At 40.2% G+C, this 17987-nt stretch overlaps 1 protein-coding gene across 1 annotated transcript in view; it reads left to right on the plus strand.

Annotated features, from left to right (window-relative positions):
• Positions 1–17987, plus strand: part of LOC126147644 (uncharacterized) — a 95392-nt gene that overhangs the window by 38485 nt on the left and 38920 nt on the right. The window contains exon 3 of the mRNA XM_049915709.1: positions 16550–16731. Coding sequence (XP_049771666.1) covers positions 16550–16731 — 182 coding nt within the window. The remainder of the gene's footprint in view (positions 1–16549; positions 16732–17987) is intronic.

Consider the following 17987-nt stretch of genomic DNA (forward strand, 5'->3'; position numbering starts at 1 on the left):
TTGCTGGAGCAGCGGCCACCATCGTGGATGATTGGCAGGGCTAACTGGCCACTGTTCACTCGGTTGGCTGTCTTTGACCGCCACAACAGCGTACAGGAATGGGTGGATCACATCACGCTTGTGATCCACCATGCTGCTGACCTGTCCATACCACAGTCTTCTGGCACTCTTAAGCGGCGCCTTGTGCCTTGGTGGACAGAAGAGTGCCGTTCAGCTATCCGTGACAGGCGTGCGGCTCTTCGCCAATTTAAATGCCGCCCAACAGCGGTCAATCTTACCGCCTTTCGTATCGCGAGAGCCAGGGCACGCCGTGTCATTAAAGAGAGCAAGAAAAGGTCATGGCAGGAGTTTCTGGACTCCATCAACCGTTCCACTTGTTCCACAAAGGTATGGGAAGCCATCCGGAGGATTTCCGGTAAACGCAGCCGTTTACCAATAGCTGCAATCCTGAACCAGGGATGCCTCCAAACGACACCCAGCGCCATAGCTCAGTCGCTGGCAGAGCATTTTGCACAAAGTACTGCCACTGCAACCCAGGATCCAGCGTTTCGTCGCTACCGTGCGACTGTCGAAAGAGCGAATTTGAACTTCCGGTCGAACGGTTCTGAGGCCTACAACTCCCCTTTCTCCATGTGGGAACTTAAGTCGGCTCTTACTGAGACTTCTGACACTGCACCAGGTTACGACCACATCCGGTACTCCATGCTTAGACATCTGCCAGCGGCGTCAAAGGTAATCCTCCTTGAATGTTTTAATCTCATATGGCACACAGGAGTGTTCCCAACCTCGTGGAGGGAGGCAATCCTCATCCCTCTCCTCAAACCAGGAAAGGACCGCACATGTCCCAGTAGTTATCGTAGTATCGCCTTGACAAGCTGTGTCGGAAAGACCCTGGAACGGATGGTTAACCGTCGTCTGGTCTGGCTGCTAGAGACCAGACAGCTCCTTAGCTGCTTTCAGTGTGGATTCCGAAAATTTCGATCCACAGTCGACAACCTGACCCTCCTCGAGGCAGCTATTCAGCAGGCTTTCCTCCGTCAGCATCACTGTATCGGTATCTTCTTTGATATCAGTAAGGCGTATGATACTACGTGGAGACACTGTATTCTTGCACAACTGCATCAATGGGGCTTTCGTGGCCGCCTCCCTATTTTCATTCGGTCTTTCCTGTCTCAGCGGTTTTTTCAGACCCGCGTTGGTAATACACTGTCTGATCGCTTTGAGCAAGAGAACGGTGTCCCCCAGGGCAGTGTTTTAAGCGTTACCCTCTTTGCCATAGCAATCAACAGTATAACATCTACAGTGAGGAGTCCAGTACAGTGCTCCTTGTTTGTGGACGACTTTGCTGTTTTCTGTTCCTCCTCTAGTGTTGCATCCGCGAGCCGTCAATTGCAACTAACGGTGCGGCGGTTAGAGGAGTGGGCTGCAAAGACGGGTTTTAGGTTTTCTGCCGATAAGTGTGTTTGTGTTCATTTTAATCGTTCTCGTCGTCTTTTTACTTTGCCTGCCTTGCATATGGGGGATACTGTCCTACAGTTTGGAGACACAGTGCGGTTTTTGGGCCTAATTTTTGACTCCAGGTTGTCATGGTTGCCACACCTACGTGACTTGAAAGCCAGAACGCTGAAGGCACTGAACATCCTCAAGTGCCTCAGCCACAGGTCTTGGGGAGCGGACAGGGCGCGTCTCCTTCAGTTTTATCGAGCTTTCGTGCGCTCACGGCTGGACTATGGCTGCACAGTATATGGGTCAGCGAGGCCGTCTTATTTGCGGATCCTTGACGCTGTTCACCATGCTGGGATTCGACTGGCTACGGGTGCTTATCGGACCAGTCCCGTACCCAGCCTCTGTGCTGAGGCTGGCGAACCGCCACTTACCATCCGGCGGCAGCTCCTGCTGGTGCGCCAAGCTTGTAAGTTTCTTGCAGCTCCCAGCTCGCCTGCTCACCATCTTGTTGCCCATCCACCTCTGGATCGCCTTTTTTCCCGCCGTCCCCGGGCTACGTTGCCGTTTGGGATCAGAGTGCACCGTGTGCTTGAGTCCCTCGGTGTGGAGTCTGTACAACCCCAAATCCTGGGTTTTAACCGCCTGCCACCCTGGTTACTGAAGAGGCCACGTGTGATTTTAGATTTATTGCAGTACAAGAGAGATTGCACTCCTGCCACCGTTTTTAATGCAGCATTTTCTGCTATTTTATCTGAGCACCACGACTATGTAGCTGTTTTTACGGATGGGTCGAAACAAGGGGATTCCGTGGGTTGCTCAGTTGTTTTTCCGGATCGTGTCCTCAAGGTCCGCCTGCCTCAGACTTTTACTGTCTTTGATGCAGAATTGTCTGCGATCTTGCGCGCACTGGAGCCGATGAGACTTTCTTCCTCTCTTAAATTTCTTGTCTGTTCCGATTCACTCAGTGCCCTTCAATCATTGCACCATTTGTATCCGGCGGATAAAGTAGTCCAGACCATCCAGGATGCCCTCCTCTGACTACAGCGACTGGGGAAGGTTGTAGCTTTCTGCTGGGTTCCGGGGCATGTCGGCATTGATGGGAATGAAAGGGCAGATCTCGCAGCCAAGGAGGCGTGTCTTGTTCCACACGTATGTCAGTGTGCTATCCCGTTGCACGCACTCACCTCGCTGTTGAGCTCCCGAGTCATGTGTCGGTGGGAGGATGAGTGGCTGGAAGTGACTGACAATAAGCTCCGTCTAGTCAAGCCCACAACGCGTGTGTGGTGTACTTCCTTTCAGCCCCATCGACGGGACGAGGTTCTCCTCACTCGGCTTCGAATAGGCCACAGCCCTATGACGCATGGCTTCCTGCTCCGGCGAGAAGACCCTCCATTGTGTGGTGCTTGCGGCGTCCAGGTCACTGTGAGCCACATTTTACTGGATTGTGTTTTATTTTCTGACCAGCGGGCCTCGACTGATTTGCCAGCGGACCTGCCAACTCTTTTAGGCAACACTCGGATGAATGTGGTTAAAGTTTTAAAGTTCTGTGCCTTGTCAAATGTTTTTACAAAGATTTTAGGGAGAGGATATTAATTTGCTCACTGTGTGACAAGCTCGCCCATCTTTTATGTAAGTGGCCAGCCAATGACACTTTCCTGTGTCATTCTTGTTGCTATGTTTTCCCTTCCCTTAGGTTTTACTTTCTTATGTAGTAATTTCCCTCTTTTCCTGCTTTCTTTGAATGTGTTTTTCAGTTTTATTAGGTCTCTCCACATTCGTTCCTTTTAATGTGTGTCAGGGCGCTGATGACCTCGATGTTGAGCGCCCATAAACCCCAACACACACACACACACACACACACACACACACACACACACACACACACTTGTTGTGCGACAGGATGGTCTACTTTGCTCTTGTCAGCAGTTTGGCAGTGGCTGTTCATTCTTGTGGACAGCTGGTTTGGAGCCGTACCGATATAAAAAACTGGACAATGATTGCAGCAGAGCTGGTAAATGACATGGCTGCTGTCACAGGCAACCCAGTGCCCGATGAAGTAGGATAAACTGTGACAGGACTGGAATAGGAGATGGTGGGCGGGTGGATTGGATGGGTTTTGCACCTGGGTCTTCCATAGGGATATGATCATTGTGGCAAGGATGTTGTTGAGGTTAGCTGGGCGACAGAACACCACTTTAGGAGGGGTGGGAAGCGTCTTTGGTAGGATGTTCCTTGTTTCAGAACAGGATGTTAGGTAACCAAAGCCCTGGCGAGGGATGTGCTCCAGTCTGGGGTGGTACTGGGTGATGAAGGGGACACTCACTTGTGACTGGTTCTTGGGGGTGTTGGGAGATTGGGGGCATGAGGGAAAATGGCACGGGAGATCTGTTTGTGGACTAGATCTGGGAGATAGTGCCTGTCTGTGAAGGCCTTGGTGAGACCATCAACATACTGAGCAAGGGAGTTTTTGTTGCTACAGATATGCCATACCCATGTGTACAGGCTGTATGGGAGGAAGGTTTTGCTGTGAAAGGGATGACATCTGTCAAGATGCAAGTACCGTTGGTAGTCGGTGAGTTTAATGTGGGGAGAGGTGCATATGGAGCTATCAGAGAGGAGGAGGTCAACATATAGGAAGATTGCACGCTGGGTTGAGGAGGATTGGAAATACCCTTCATGAAAAGTTTAAAAAAAATTAAAATTTAAATAAAATTCTGCAATCACATACAATTGCAATGGAAAACATACATGAGAGATTGAAATACCTCAAGTAAAGCCAATTTACTTGCAATTGATGTGGTCAGTAGTTCAGTAAGACAGTACAGTTAATAAGACAGAGGGCTATTCACTTTGTGTTTTGCTTAGCTTCAATGAAACTTGTGTTCTGCAGATATCACTTGTAACTCATAAGTTTCTGCAATGATCAAAAAATGTTCTGTTTGGTTCTCTGGAGCCTTAAATCCAGTCTAAAGCAAATTGTTCAGTCAGTGTGAAATGGGTGCTCTTCACATTTTTAATGAAAGTGGAATACCATACTTACTAATCAAAGTTGAGGCAATTATTTTTCTGAATATAAATAAATAGGACACTGAATGATCATTGTACAACACACCAATATGACCAACCAAGCATCAGATTACCTGTAATTTGATATTATAAAAATTAATCCAGTATAGTTTAGTTGCCACAATTTTAATTTTAATCAGTTACTGTACATTTCAAAATTTATGCCTTTTGACTCATATAGTTTTGAGAAGTATCCTTATTATGTTTAAGTTTCTGATTTTTAAATTCCATTTATCATGAGACTATGTTTATGCTGACTTTCTGCCAGTACTGATAGTAATTTTGTCTTCGCAGTAATAATCTGACTTTAACAGCATCAACAAATAAGCGATACTAACAGTGTGAAAGGGCAGATAGTGCTTACCACATAGATGAGGCACTGAGTGACAGACAGTCACAATGAGGAAAAAACTGTTGTTTATTATCAGCTATTGGACCAAGTCCATCAGACATAGACAAAATAACACACACACACACACACACACACACACACACACACACACACACACACACACACACACGCACAGACACAGAGAGAGCCATTGACATCTCCAGGCACTAAGGTAGTAATTGTAAAAGAAAATGATACCTGGAAAATGGATAGAGTACTGGCATCAAACTTAGGACTGATCATCAAAACAAGAACATCCCGTCCCTCATCGTCACTCGTGGAACAAAGTTATGCACTGTAAGAATTACAGTACAAGTCACATGTTGAATGAATGACGAACTGTAAGGGTAGGAGAGAGTAAAGAAAATCTAATGCCCAAACAGGCCACAATTATTAAGGTTTGATAAGTATTTTGTTGACTTCTCACTGTGGAAGAAATCAAAATCTCCTCCTCCATGAAACTGACCGAAAAGCAGCAATGCCTGAGTTTTAACTCCTGTTGAATGCCCTGATTATTTCTACTGACAGTATTATGTTTAGTAAGCCCAAATTGTCTTACAGCTACTAATTCAACTCTCAGCTCTCAACTCTATCAACAAAGTTAATTAAGGCATGTTCTTGTGATTTTAGTACAATTCTAAGTTACTTGTGTAACCAGTCAATTATAACTGGGACATTTCCTGACTGGCTAAAATATGCGGATGTTAAGCCTCTATTCAAGAAAGGGGATAAAGAGATACCATCAAACTACAGACCGATTTCGCTTTTGCCAGCATTCTCAAAAATTTTAGAAAAAGTAATGTACAGGCAGCTTCTTAATCATCTGACCACAAATAACATATTATCAAGAACACAGTTTGGATTTCTGAAGGGTTCTGATATCGAGAAGGCTATTTACACCTACAATGAAAATGTACTTAATTCATTAAATAACAAACTACAAGCAGCAGGTATTTTCTGTGATTTGTCAAAGGCATTTGATTGTGTGAACCACAACATCCTCTTAAATAAATTAGAATTCTATGGTGTCACAGGCAGTGCTGCAAAATGGTTCAAGTCATACCTCGCCAACAGGAAACAAAGGGTGTCAGTGCAAGGGACTAGTGAATTAAGTCATCAGTCATCATCAGAATGGGAAGGAATTACATGTGGTGTCCCACAAGGATCCATCTTAGGGCCATTGCTTTTTCTTGTGTACATTAATGATCTCTCATCAGTTACACTGCCAGAAGCAGAGTTCGTTTTGTTTGCAGATGATGCAAGTATTGCAATAAATAGTATGTCGAGTGTAGTTCTAGAAAGATCTGCTAATGATATTTTCATGGATATTAATAAATGGTTTAAAGCCAACTCATTGACATTAAACTTTGAAAAGACCCACTACATGCAATTCAGAACCTCTAAGAGGTTTCCACCCAGCATATGCATAAAGTATGAAGAAGAGCAGATAGAAGAGGTTGACAGTCTTAAATTCCTGGGATTACAACTTGATAATAAATTCAGTTGGGAGGAGCACACCACAGAACTGCAGAAACGCCTTAACAAATCTGTATTTGCAATTCAAGTGTTAACAGACATAGGCGATATAAAAATGAAAAAGCTTGCATACTTTGCCTACTTTCATTCCATAATGTCATATTGTGTAATATTTTGGGGTAACTCTTCAAGTCAAACAAAAGTTTTCAGAGTCCAAAAGCGTGTAATACGTATTATTTGTGGAGTAAATTCACGGACGTCATGTAGAAACCTCTTCAAGGAACTGCGTATACTAACAACTGCCTCTCAGTATATTTACTCCTTAATGAAATTTGTCCTAAATAATATATCTCTTTTTCCAACAAACAGCTCAGTTCATACATACAATACCAGGAACAAAAATGATCTGCACAAGGACTTAAAAGCACTTACTTTAGTTCAAAAAGGGGTCCACTATTGAGGAACACTCATCTTCAATAATTTGCCAGCAAACATAAAAAATTTAGTTACAAATAAAGATCAGTTTAAAAGGAGCCTGAAAGACTTACTAGTGGCCAACTCCTTCTACTCCATTGACGAATTTTTTAATAGAAACAAATGATGTATTGTATATATTCATACTATTAGTATTGTTATTTCAGCTTAAAAAAAAAAGAGGATCTCCTCAGCACGGATCTATGTAACGAAAACTAATCTAATCTAATCAAGCTTTTTTGTACATTTGCCACTGGGACATATTCCAGTGCACTTTATTTCTTAAAAACTGACATATCTACTTCCTTCTTACTATCAACCTGTGTAAAATATTTCTGGTTTAAAATCAATATGTCTGCATGCAGCTTAAAGTATGATAATATTTTATTTGAGAAGCTCAGGTTATTGTTGTACTAGGAATACCATTTCTGGATAACTTTTCTTCATCTTTATCATCTTCATCATCGTACAGTTCCGTTTCCCAGGTGCTGTTAATGAGGGGGACTGATGGCCTCAGATGTTAAGTCCCATAGTGCTCAGAGCCATTTGAACCATTTGTTAATAAGGGATGGTGGTTATTGTTGAAACAGCTGGTTTGCAGTCTAAGTTAACCTGACTGTTAAAACGGCTCAAAATAAACGGTTTTCAGAACAACCAAAATGTAGACTTTGAATAAAGGAGTAGGAGATCTCAACCAATATGGGGTCTAAAATTGTGGTGGAACTTGGTCTCATTATCTTCAGCAAAGATGGTGAAAATAAAAGGGATGGGCACAGAGACAGCACGAGAGTGCGATTTCACAAGTGGTTGACTTTCCTCCATCGTCACCTGTGGAATGCATCAGTTTTTCTCCATGAGGCAACCATAAAATTAAGGGTTCACTTATTATCCCAAGTCAATAACATGTCAATAATGATATAGGTATATCAATTAAATTTGTGTTCTTTTCTTTGTGGATATTTTCTCCTTACACTACCGCCCAATCTCTCTTCTGACAGTTCTATCAAAAAATTTTGAGAAAGTAATGTATTCAAGAGTAGCCTCCCATATTTGTAAAAGTAAAGTACTAACAAAATGTCAGTTTGATTTTCAGAAAGGCTTTTCAACAGAAAATGCTATATACACTTTCACTGATCAAATATTAAATGGTCTGAATAACCGGACATCACCCATTGGTATTTTTTGTGATCTCTCAAAGGCCTTTGATTGTGTAAATCATGGAATTCTTTTAGATAAGCTAAATCATTATGGTTTGAGTGGGGCAGTGCACAAATGGTTTAATTCATACTTAACTGGAAGAATGCAGAAATTTGAAATAAGTGGTTCGTGTAATGTTAAAACAACAGCTGATTCCTCAAACTGGGGGGGGGGGGGGCTATCAAGTACGGGGTCCCACAGGGTTCGGTCTTAGGTCCTTTACTGTTCTTGATATACATTAATGACTTACCATTCCACATTGATGAAGATGCAAAGTTAGTTCTTTATGCTGATGATACAAGTACAGTAATAACATCCAAAAACCAAGAACTAAATGATGTAATTGTAAATGATGTTTAACACAAAATTATTCAGTGGTTCTCAGCAAACGGACTTTCTTTAAATTTTGATAAAACACAGTATATACAGTTCTGTACAGTAAATGGCACAACTCCAGTAATAATTATAGACTTTGAGCAGAAGTCTGTAGCTAAGGTAGAATTTTCAAAATTTTTAGGTGTGTCCATTGATGAGAGGCTAAACTGGAAGCAACACATTGATGGTCTGCTGAAACGTCTGAGTTCAGCTACGTATGCTATTAGGGTTATTGCAAATTTTGGTGATAAGAATCTCAGTAAATTAGCTTACTATGCCTACTTGCATTCACTGCTTTCATATGGCATCATATTCTGGGGTAATTCATCGTTGAGTAGAAAAGTATTCATTGCTCAAAAACGAGTAAGCAGAATAATTGCTGGAGCCCACCCACGGTCATCCTGCAGACATCTATTTAAGGATCTAGGGATCCTCACAGTATATATATTCACTTATGAAATTTGTTGTTAATAATCCAACCCAGTTCAAAAGTAATAGCAGTGTGCATAGCTATAACACCAGGAGAAAGGATGATCTTCAATATGCAGGGTTAAATCTGACTTTGGCACAGAAAGGGGTAAATTATGCTGCCACAAAAGTCTTTGGTCACCTACCAAACAGCATCAAAAGCCTGACAGATAGCCAACTAATATTTTTTAAAAATAAATTAAAAGAATTTCTAGATGAGAACTCCTTCTACTCATTGGCTGAATTTTTAGATATAAATTAAGGGAAAAAAACCTTAAACATTAGTGTCATGCAATATTTTGTGTAATGTAATATCTTGTAGAGACATCTTTTATTAACCTGACACGTTCCACATCATTACTGTAACAGACCATGCCACATGATGACAGATATGTCGTTGCCTCAGCAATGTTGTATTAATTATTATGTGTTTGTTCCTAGTTTCTGCATTGTTATTAAAATAAGCTACTCGGTTTTCCCATTTTCTATAATAAATCAATATTCCAAAGGAATGGAATTTTTGTACTAACAAACATTACTCTTTTTTTTTAAAAAAAAAGATTTATTTAAAAACCAAACATTTTAGCACTGCTGTTAAGGCAAATTGATATGTCTTTTTTTAACCTAGTTATTACATGTCCAACCAATGGATTCTGGGTCTTCCTACAGGATATTTTCTTACACATTAAGGAGTAACTTTCAGAGATGAAATAGGGAAGGCAGTAGAGGGTCACATAAGAAACAAGACACAGTAGAAATCCATGGATAACACAGGAAATACTGCAGTTAATTGGCGAAAGGAGAAACTTTTGGAACACAGCAAATGAAGCAGGTGCAGGAGATACAGTCTAAAAAATTTGAAATAAACAGAAAGTGCAAAATGGCAAAACACAAATAGCTAGAGGACAAATGTAAGGCTGTAGAACCATACCTAACTAGGAGAGAGAGAGATATGCTCCCTACAGTAAAGCTAAAGAGACATTTGGAGAAAAGGAAAGCACCCATATGAATATCAAGAGCTCAGATCGTAAGCCGGTACTAAGTAGAGAAGGGAAAACACAGAGGTGGAAGGAAAATATAAATGGTTGAAATAGGGGAAACAGACTTCGAGACAGTATTCTGCACTGTCCGGTCACATTAATATGACCATCTGGCAAAAATTTGAATAACCACCTTTTGCAGTGTGGACAGCTGCAAGACATGCAAACAGGGAGTCAGTGAGGTTCTGGAAGGTACCAATGGGGATATGGAGCCATGCCAACTGCAGTGCTGGGGGCAGCTGCAGTAGGTTTCTCAGTTGACAGTCTGTGGCATGAACAGCCTAATCAAGGTGGTCCCACAGATTTTCAATTGGGTTTAAATCTGGCGAGTTTGATAGCCAGGGGAGTACAGTAAACTCATCCTAGTGCTATTCGAACCAAATATATACAGTGTAAGCTGTGTGGTAAGTTGCATTGTCATGCTGGTAGATGCCATTGTGTTGAGGAAAAACGAACTGCATTTAGGGGTGAACATGGTCCTCAAGAACAGATGTGTACTTGTGTCGATTAATTCTGCCTTCCAGAATGATGAGATCACGTGGTGAATGCCCTCCAGCATGATTCCTTCTGACAATTTTTGCAGAGTGTTTGCTTTCAGATGTTTTACATCATAGCTGCTAATGGTCTCCTGTCCAATGGGGCATAGAACATCCAGTCATGATATTGGTACAAAAATTTCAATCTTCACCACCAATAGACAGCAGTCAGCATAGTTGCATGAAACAGGTGCTGAATGTGGATGTCCATAAGCAGTAACATTCACTAAAGTCATCGAGAAGACACAGTTAATAGCCCTGTTGGTTCATCTGAGTGGTCAGTTGCTCAATAGTTGCACACGTATTAACCCATCCACATCTCCGCAGCTGTTGGTGGCCCTGTGACCTATGGCCTGTGTGGCGCCACATTTGCCTTGGCACCAGTTTTGAATAGTGCCATTTTACCATGCATGATATACTTTAACCATGGTGGCAGACAAACAGTTTACAAACCTATCTGTTTCAGAAATGCTTCCACCCTTGGCCTGAAAGCCAGTGACGACCCACTTTTGGACATCAGATAAATCACTCTGTTTCCGCATTACAAAGATGACTGCACTGTTTTTCACATCCCCCCCCCAATTTGTTTTTATATACCACACACTGCTTGTGCTGCCACCTGCTGTCTGTGACTGGATATTGCAGGTTGAAATTGAACATAGACATGGTCACATTAATGTGACTGGACCTTGTAGAAAGAGAAGAGGATCTAGATGAAAATGAGATGAGTGAAATATTACTGTGAGAAGAATTTGATGAAGCATTGAAAGATGTAAGTGGAAAAAAGCATCCTGAGGTAGATAACATTCCCATAGAATTGCAGAAATCACTGACTGACACAGCCATGACAAAATTATTCCACCAGGTGTGCAAGGTTTATGATAAAGGCGAAATATCCTCAGATGTGAGGAAGAATGTAATAATGCCAATTCCAGGTTTGAATACTACAGAACAATCGGTTTAGTAAGTCATGGTTGCAAAATATTTACAAGAATTATTTGCAGTAGAATGGAAAAGGTGATAGATGTCTACCTCTGTGGATATCAGTTTGGATTCTGGAGAAGTATAGGAATACATGAGGCGATACTGATCTTGCAGCTTATCTTAGAAGATAGATTGAAGAAAGGCAAACCTATGTTTATAGCAAACGTAGACTTAGAAAATGCTTTTGACAATGATGAGTGGAATACAGTCTTTGAAATTCTGAAGGCAGCAAGGATGAAATTCAGGTAGCTAAAAGTTATCTGCAACCTGTAGAGAAAGCAGACAGTAGTTATAAGAATCAGAGGCTATGAAAGGGAAGCAGTAGTTGAGAAGGGAGTCAGACTGGGTTGTAGCCTATCCCTGCTGTTATTCAGTTTGCGCATTAAGCAAGCTTTGAGGAAAACTGAGGAGAAATTTGGAAAGGGAATTAAAGTTCAGGGATGCGAAATAAAAATATTGAGGATTGCTGATCACATTGTACTTCTGTAAGAGACTCCAAAGGACTTTGAAGCATATTTGAACAGAATGGACAATATCTTGAGCATAAAACTTTCCTGGCAGATTAAAACTGTGTGCCCGACCGAGACTCGAACTCGGGACCTTTGCCTTTCGCGGGCAAGTGCTCTACCATCTGAGCTACCGAAGCACGACTCACGCCCGCTACTCACAGCTTTACTTCTGCCAGTACCTCGTCTCCTACCTTCCAAACTTTACAGAAGCTCTCCTGCGAACCTTGCAGAACTAGCACTCCTGAAAGAAAGGATATAGCGGAGATATGGCTTAGCCACAGCCTGGGGGATGTTTCCAGAATGAGATTTTCACTCTGCAGCGGAGTGTGCGCTGATATGAAACTTTCCTGGCAGATTAAAACTGTAGAGCACTTGCCCGCGAAAGGCAAAGGTCCCGAGTTCGAGTCTCGGTCGGGCACACAGTTTTAATCTGCCAGGAAAGTTTCATATCAGCGCACACTCCGCTGCAGAGTGAAAATCTCATTCTGGATCTTGAGCATAGTTTATGATATGAACACATCAAAAGTAAAAACAAGGGTAATGTAATATAGTCAAATTAAATTGAGCAATGCTGAGAGGATTAGTTTAGGAAATGAGACATTAGAAGTTTTGCTGTGTGAGAAGCAAAAAAACTGATGATAGCTGAAGTAGAGTGGATATAAAATGCAGACTGATAATATCAAGAAAAACATTTCTAAAAAAGGGGAAGTTAACATTTAATGTGAATTTGAATGCAAGGAAGTCTCTTCTGAAAGAATTTGTCTGGAGTTTAGCCTTATATGGAAGTGAAAAAGTGGACAATAAGCAGTCCAGAGAAAAGACAATGGAAGCTGTTGAAATGTGATGCTGTAGAAGAAGCTCAAGATTTAACAGGGAAGATCAAACACCAAATGAGGAAGTACACTTGAGTAAATAAGGTATCAGTTGATAGGACACATCCTGAGGCATCAAGGAATTGTCGGTTTGGCAATGAAAGGAAGTGAGTATGGTACAAATTGTAAGAGACCAAAGCTTGAGTACAATAACAGATTCAAAGGGATGTAGGGTACAGTAGCTACACAGAGGTGAAAAGACTTCATAAGATCGACTAACTTGGAGAGCTGCATCAAACTAAACTTCAGACTTAAGAGAGTGGCAGCAACATCAACAATATCATTTGTACATCAACACAAAAAGGAGGTTGCTGTCATTACTAAGGAACTATTTTTTGTGATGCAACTGTTCCAGTCTTGAACTATGTCTTACATTGTGACAGGTTTCATCAGAATCTTCAAATCATTGACAGTGGATGAGTAGTGCTTCACAAAAATCTTGTGTATCAAGTCCGAGAAAAAAATGTTAGACTGACACTGCAAGTATTTTGTTACTGTGTTCAGTTAGTGGAATCACCTTCAAAATAGGACACATTAGAATTGCATTGTTCATTCCCCTGCTCAAGATTTTTGTACAGATGCTTTCCCATTAGACAACACAGCTGCTCCACCGTTTTTGCCATCCAGTGGAGTATGAAAACATTTTTGCAGTAAACTGCTAGTCCTCGGAGACAGAATTGATCGATTTTGTTGAAATATTTACAGCATAAGGGAAAAGTTCTAGGTAAAATATAGTTGTACACTAATACACAATGATGAATAGTTTAACTAGTCTTTTATTTTGTGTTGAGGTAGCATATTTTATTGGTAATTAAGTTAATGTATGTTACATACTCTGAAATACCCTCTTTCATGAATACGTGTTCCTATACAGATAATTATGAAATATGCCATTTTAAGGCAGAATTTCTGTTTGGCTGACCCACTGTGTTTATGACTGTAATTAGACATTTGTATTTGTTGCTTCCTCCTAATTACTTGTGTCTGTCCTTTGACTTATGACTCAAGAGTGACACACTTTTTTTCCTATCTCTGTCACTTTTTGTTCCTAACTCTGTCACTTTTTTGCACCTGTCTCTCATTTTTCTCTTAGCTCATGGCTTCCCCTTCTGACTTTTGAGTTTCTGAAATGTAGTTTTAATTGACTCAAGTATTATTCTAAATAGTTAATGAAAACCTGTACTTATTGCAGTTCTGTCTGATGATCTGTTTGTATGTGTCTTACATTATAAATTGATTTGTAATCATTGAGGGGTGTCTGGCTGTTGTTTTTAGGTTAGTAATATGTCAGTAGTTGTCTACCGTTTTCAGCCACAGTATTTTTCTGTTTATGTCCAATGCATTTTGGAGCTACAGCTTAATTTTCAAGAACTATTTTTTCACCTTCACGTAGCAGTAAAAGAAACACAGTTGTTAATTTTATTATGAAGGTTTCTGAGATGGAGTGAAACAGAGAAACAATATATTGTCTAAAGATTGTGTGCTATTTTTGAGATTTTTCTAATCTATGTCTCTTTCATCAATTGCATCTTTTTCAGCTTCTTTCTCTAACATAAATTTACTATAGCAATTTTTCACTTTTGATTTTCATTTCTATGTTTTTTACTATGTTATACATGGCACGTTTCCTATGTTTTATTATTTTGCTTTAGTCAGTTCCATTTCATTTTCTTTCTTTCAGGTCGTTCAGTTTTCTACCTCCAGCTTAAAAACTTCTCCATGCCTTACTACTGTCACCATAACTCCTTTGAACTGTGGATTTCATATGAAATAAGAAACTTTGGATTTCTTATGTAATAAGAATCAGTTTTAAATATAATAGAGGGAAACATTCCACGTGGGAAAAATATATCTAAAAAGAAAGATGATGAGACTTACCAAACAAAAGCGCTGGCAGGTCGATAGACACACAAACATACACACAAAATTCAAGCTTTTGCAACCAACGGTTGCCTCATCAGGAAAGAGGGAAGGAGAGGGAAAGACGAAAGGATTTGGGTTTTAAGGGAGAGGGTAAGGAGTCATTCCAATCCCGGGAGCGGAAAGACTTGTCTGCTTGTGTCTGTGTATATGCGGATGGATATGTGTGTGTGTGCGAGTGTATACCTGTCCTTTTTTCCCCCTAAGGTAAGTCTTTCCGCTCCCGGGATTGGAATGACTCCTTACCCTCTCCCTTAAAACCGAAATCCTTTTGTCTTTCCCTCTCCTTCCCTCTTTCCTGATGAGGCAACCGTTGGTTGCGAAAGCTTGAATTTTGTGTGTATGTTTGTGTTTGTTTGTGTGTCTATCGACCTGCCAGCGCTTTTGTTTGGTAAGTCTCATCATCTTTCTTTTTAGATATAAGAATCAGTTTTATTAATATAAGCACTGACTGAATGGCTGGCAACTGTTCACCTTTCAGAAAAAATACTGAGTGGCAGATAAGCACTTATAAAGCAGATTACTGATCTGTTGTTCAGAGAAGGAAGCTTAGACAGATGAATGTACATATGCTTTGAATGCTACAGCATGAGCAGTGGTTTAGAATGAGAACCACAAGAAGGCATGCTCATGAAAACATATTTGCTTTCAGCTGCTACTTCATATCTTTTAACTTACAAATACAATCTCACACCTGTGTCCCTAATGTCAAATCCTCTTATCTATGCCATGAAAGAAGGAACTGACAGTCTCTATTACATCCTACAGTCTTCCAAATCTTGATGGCATCAACTTCCAGTGCCCCTACCTCTCTAATCTCCTGTCATTGCTCTCTTGATCATCTGTTCCTTTTCTATTTTCTTTCTCTGTCATGTGAACGTGAGACTACTCATTTGCCTTTCCTCTTTATCATATACAATTACATCCTACTTTGTGTCCTGCCTCCCTTTCTGGTTTCCTCTTTCTTGATGCCTCCGTGCCCGAAACATCTACACTTGTCCTGTCCATAAAATATCCCTGCCTTCACTTAGTTCTGGAAACTGTCCCGTATTTGTGTCACTTTGTTGCCCCACTTCCCCATCAACACCCTCTGCCCTGAGCTACCTTTTCCTGTCTTAGTCTCCCCCACACTTCGTCCCTGCATCATTTTTGTGGTCTAGGCTAGCACTATCCCAGTAATGTTGTGAGATCAGAATCATGTATGAATGTATAAACTTTGTCTAATGAAGAGAGTTCAAAAGCCTAAGAAAATAGTTATTTCTGCCAAAACACTTCCTAATGTTATTTTAAATTATACTTATTTGTATTTCGGCTTCTCAGGATATCTTCAGGTGACAACCAGTTCAGGTGTCACCAGAAGATGATAACAAGAGGCTAAAAGCTAGTTCGTGATTAAGTAAATATAATTTGCAGAACATTAGGAAGTGGTTTCCTTTGTAATACTACTATCATGTTCTACCAAGCACCAACAGAAAATTCAGTTAATGTTATATTTGTCATTCATCTTTTCATGTCTTAAGGTACGTGATGACATGTCCTCTCAATCATTGTTGTCATTACATCCAGAAGTTTAATTATTTTAAGTTCATTATTATTGAGTTTCTCACGTAGCCATTGAAAACATCGTGGAACTCAGCTAACATCAGTTGTGAACTGTAAATATGTTACACATTATACTGTTTCTACATGGGGATTGCATTTTCTCCGTTTATACTTACTGATGTATGAAATTTTATTTGCCCAGTTTATATTGGTTTGTTTCTGCACTTTAGTCTAGTTAATTTTGCAATTTCAGGGCCATTCTTTGAAGATGAATTCCACCTTTAATGCTTTTCAGCTCAGGACTGTTCCTGAGATTGGTACTAAAATGAAGTCTTCAAAAATAATAAAAAAATTCTCACTTCATGATGATACTTGGGAATATTGGGGTTTCTTTTTGCCAAAAGGATCTGCTATAAATGTAACACTTTGCTCAAGGTCAGTAATATTTCATTTGCATTAAAGTTTCTAATCACTATGAATCTTACTTCTTTCAAATGAAAACAAATGGCACCCAGAAATTCATTTTAACAATATTCTAAATTAAGTTCTTTTTGACTATATAACTTAAGGACAACATACCAGAGTCTTGGAATTGAAAATACCACTGGTATATGTGATATTTGCTGCAAATGCTCTTTTACGTATTATCTGCAGTACTCTCTCTCATCTCAGTGTAGTCATATCACTATTTCACAATAGTGAACCCAGTGACCTTTCATTCAACTTTGTTTGTATTTTTGCACTATGCCAAGCTCCATTTTCTCTTTGGTATCAGCTAATGAAATATTACCGTTTATTTTAATTTCATGGATTAGTTTACATTTTCACATCTGCTTTGTGCCGTTTTCTCTAGTGTGGGGCTATTATTGTTTTGATCAATTTAAGTTTATCATCTTTCACTGTTAAGCTTTATTTGTACTATTATGTCAGAGTAAATACAAAGTGCTGTAACAGATTATTAAACAAATCCTATATAGTGCTTCCCAAAATACAAGTAGTTAGGTGTAAACAAGTATGGAAATCTCATGGATTTTGTGATGTTGATGCCTAACTCAGCTGTTAATGTTAACTTACTTTGTAGTATGAAAAACTGCAGTTATGGATAATTAAGACACATTTGTTACCCACAAGTGGTTTGACATGGCTGTAAGCAATAAAATGAAGCCTACTGGCCTACGTGGTATCAGGAGAGTAGAAAGCATGATCCCTCCATACAGAATAATCACAGGAAACTATCTACATACTGAATAAAGGGGCACACACAACTTTATATTATGGCAGTCAGGAAATAGGGGAATGTGATTATTCTTGGACATTTGTGTTGAACACAGCAACTGAACATGTATTTCTGAATAGTTACTTTGTTAAGATATGTTTACATGGGCAACAGAAATAGATTATTGTTGACAGTACTGCTGGCCATACAAATTGCAGCCACATGTCAATAACATTTCTGGCAACTGCTGCTTGTGAATGTTTGCGACAGTACACTTCTGGGCCAGTAGTGTTTATATGGGTCACAGTATTTCTGCAGAATAGATAAAAGTGAGGCATTGGAACTGAGTATAGCTCTCCTGTATTTGCATTACACTAAGTTTTGCAACCCGCTTGGGGCCCTTCAGTTTTTGGCTGCTGGTAATTCATACAAAAGTTTGAGATCACTCTTTAAAATTTGCTCAAATGTCTCTGAG

Source organism: Schistocerca cancellata, chromosome 2 (genome assembly GCF_023864275.1).
Source record: "Schistocerca cancellata isolate TAMUIC-IGC-003103 chromosome 2, iqSchCanc2.1, whole genome shotgun sequence".
In the NCBI taxonomy this organism is placed as follows: domain Eukaryota; kingdom Metazoa; phylum Arthropoda; class Insecta; order Orthoptera; family Acrididae; genus Schistocerca; species Schistocerca cancellata.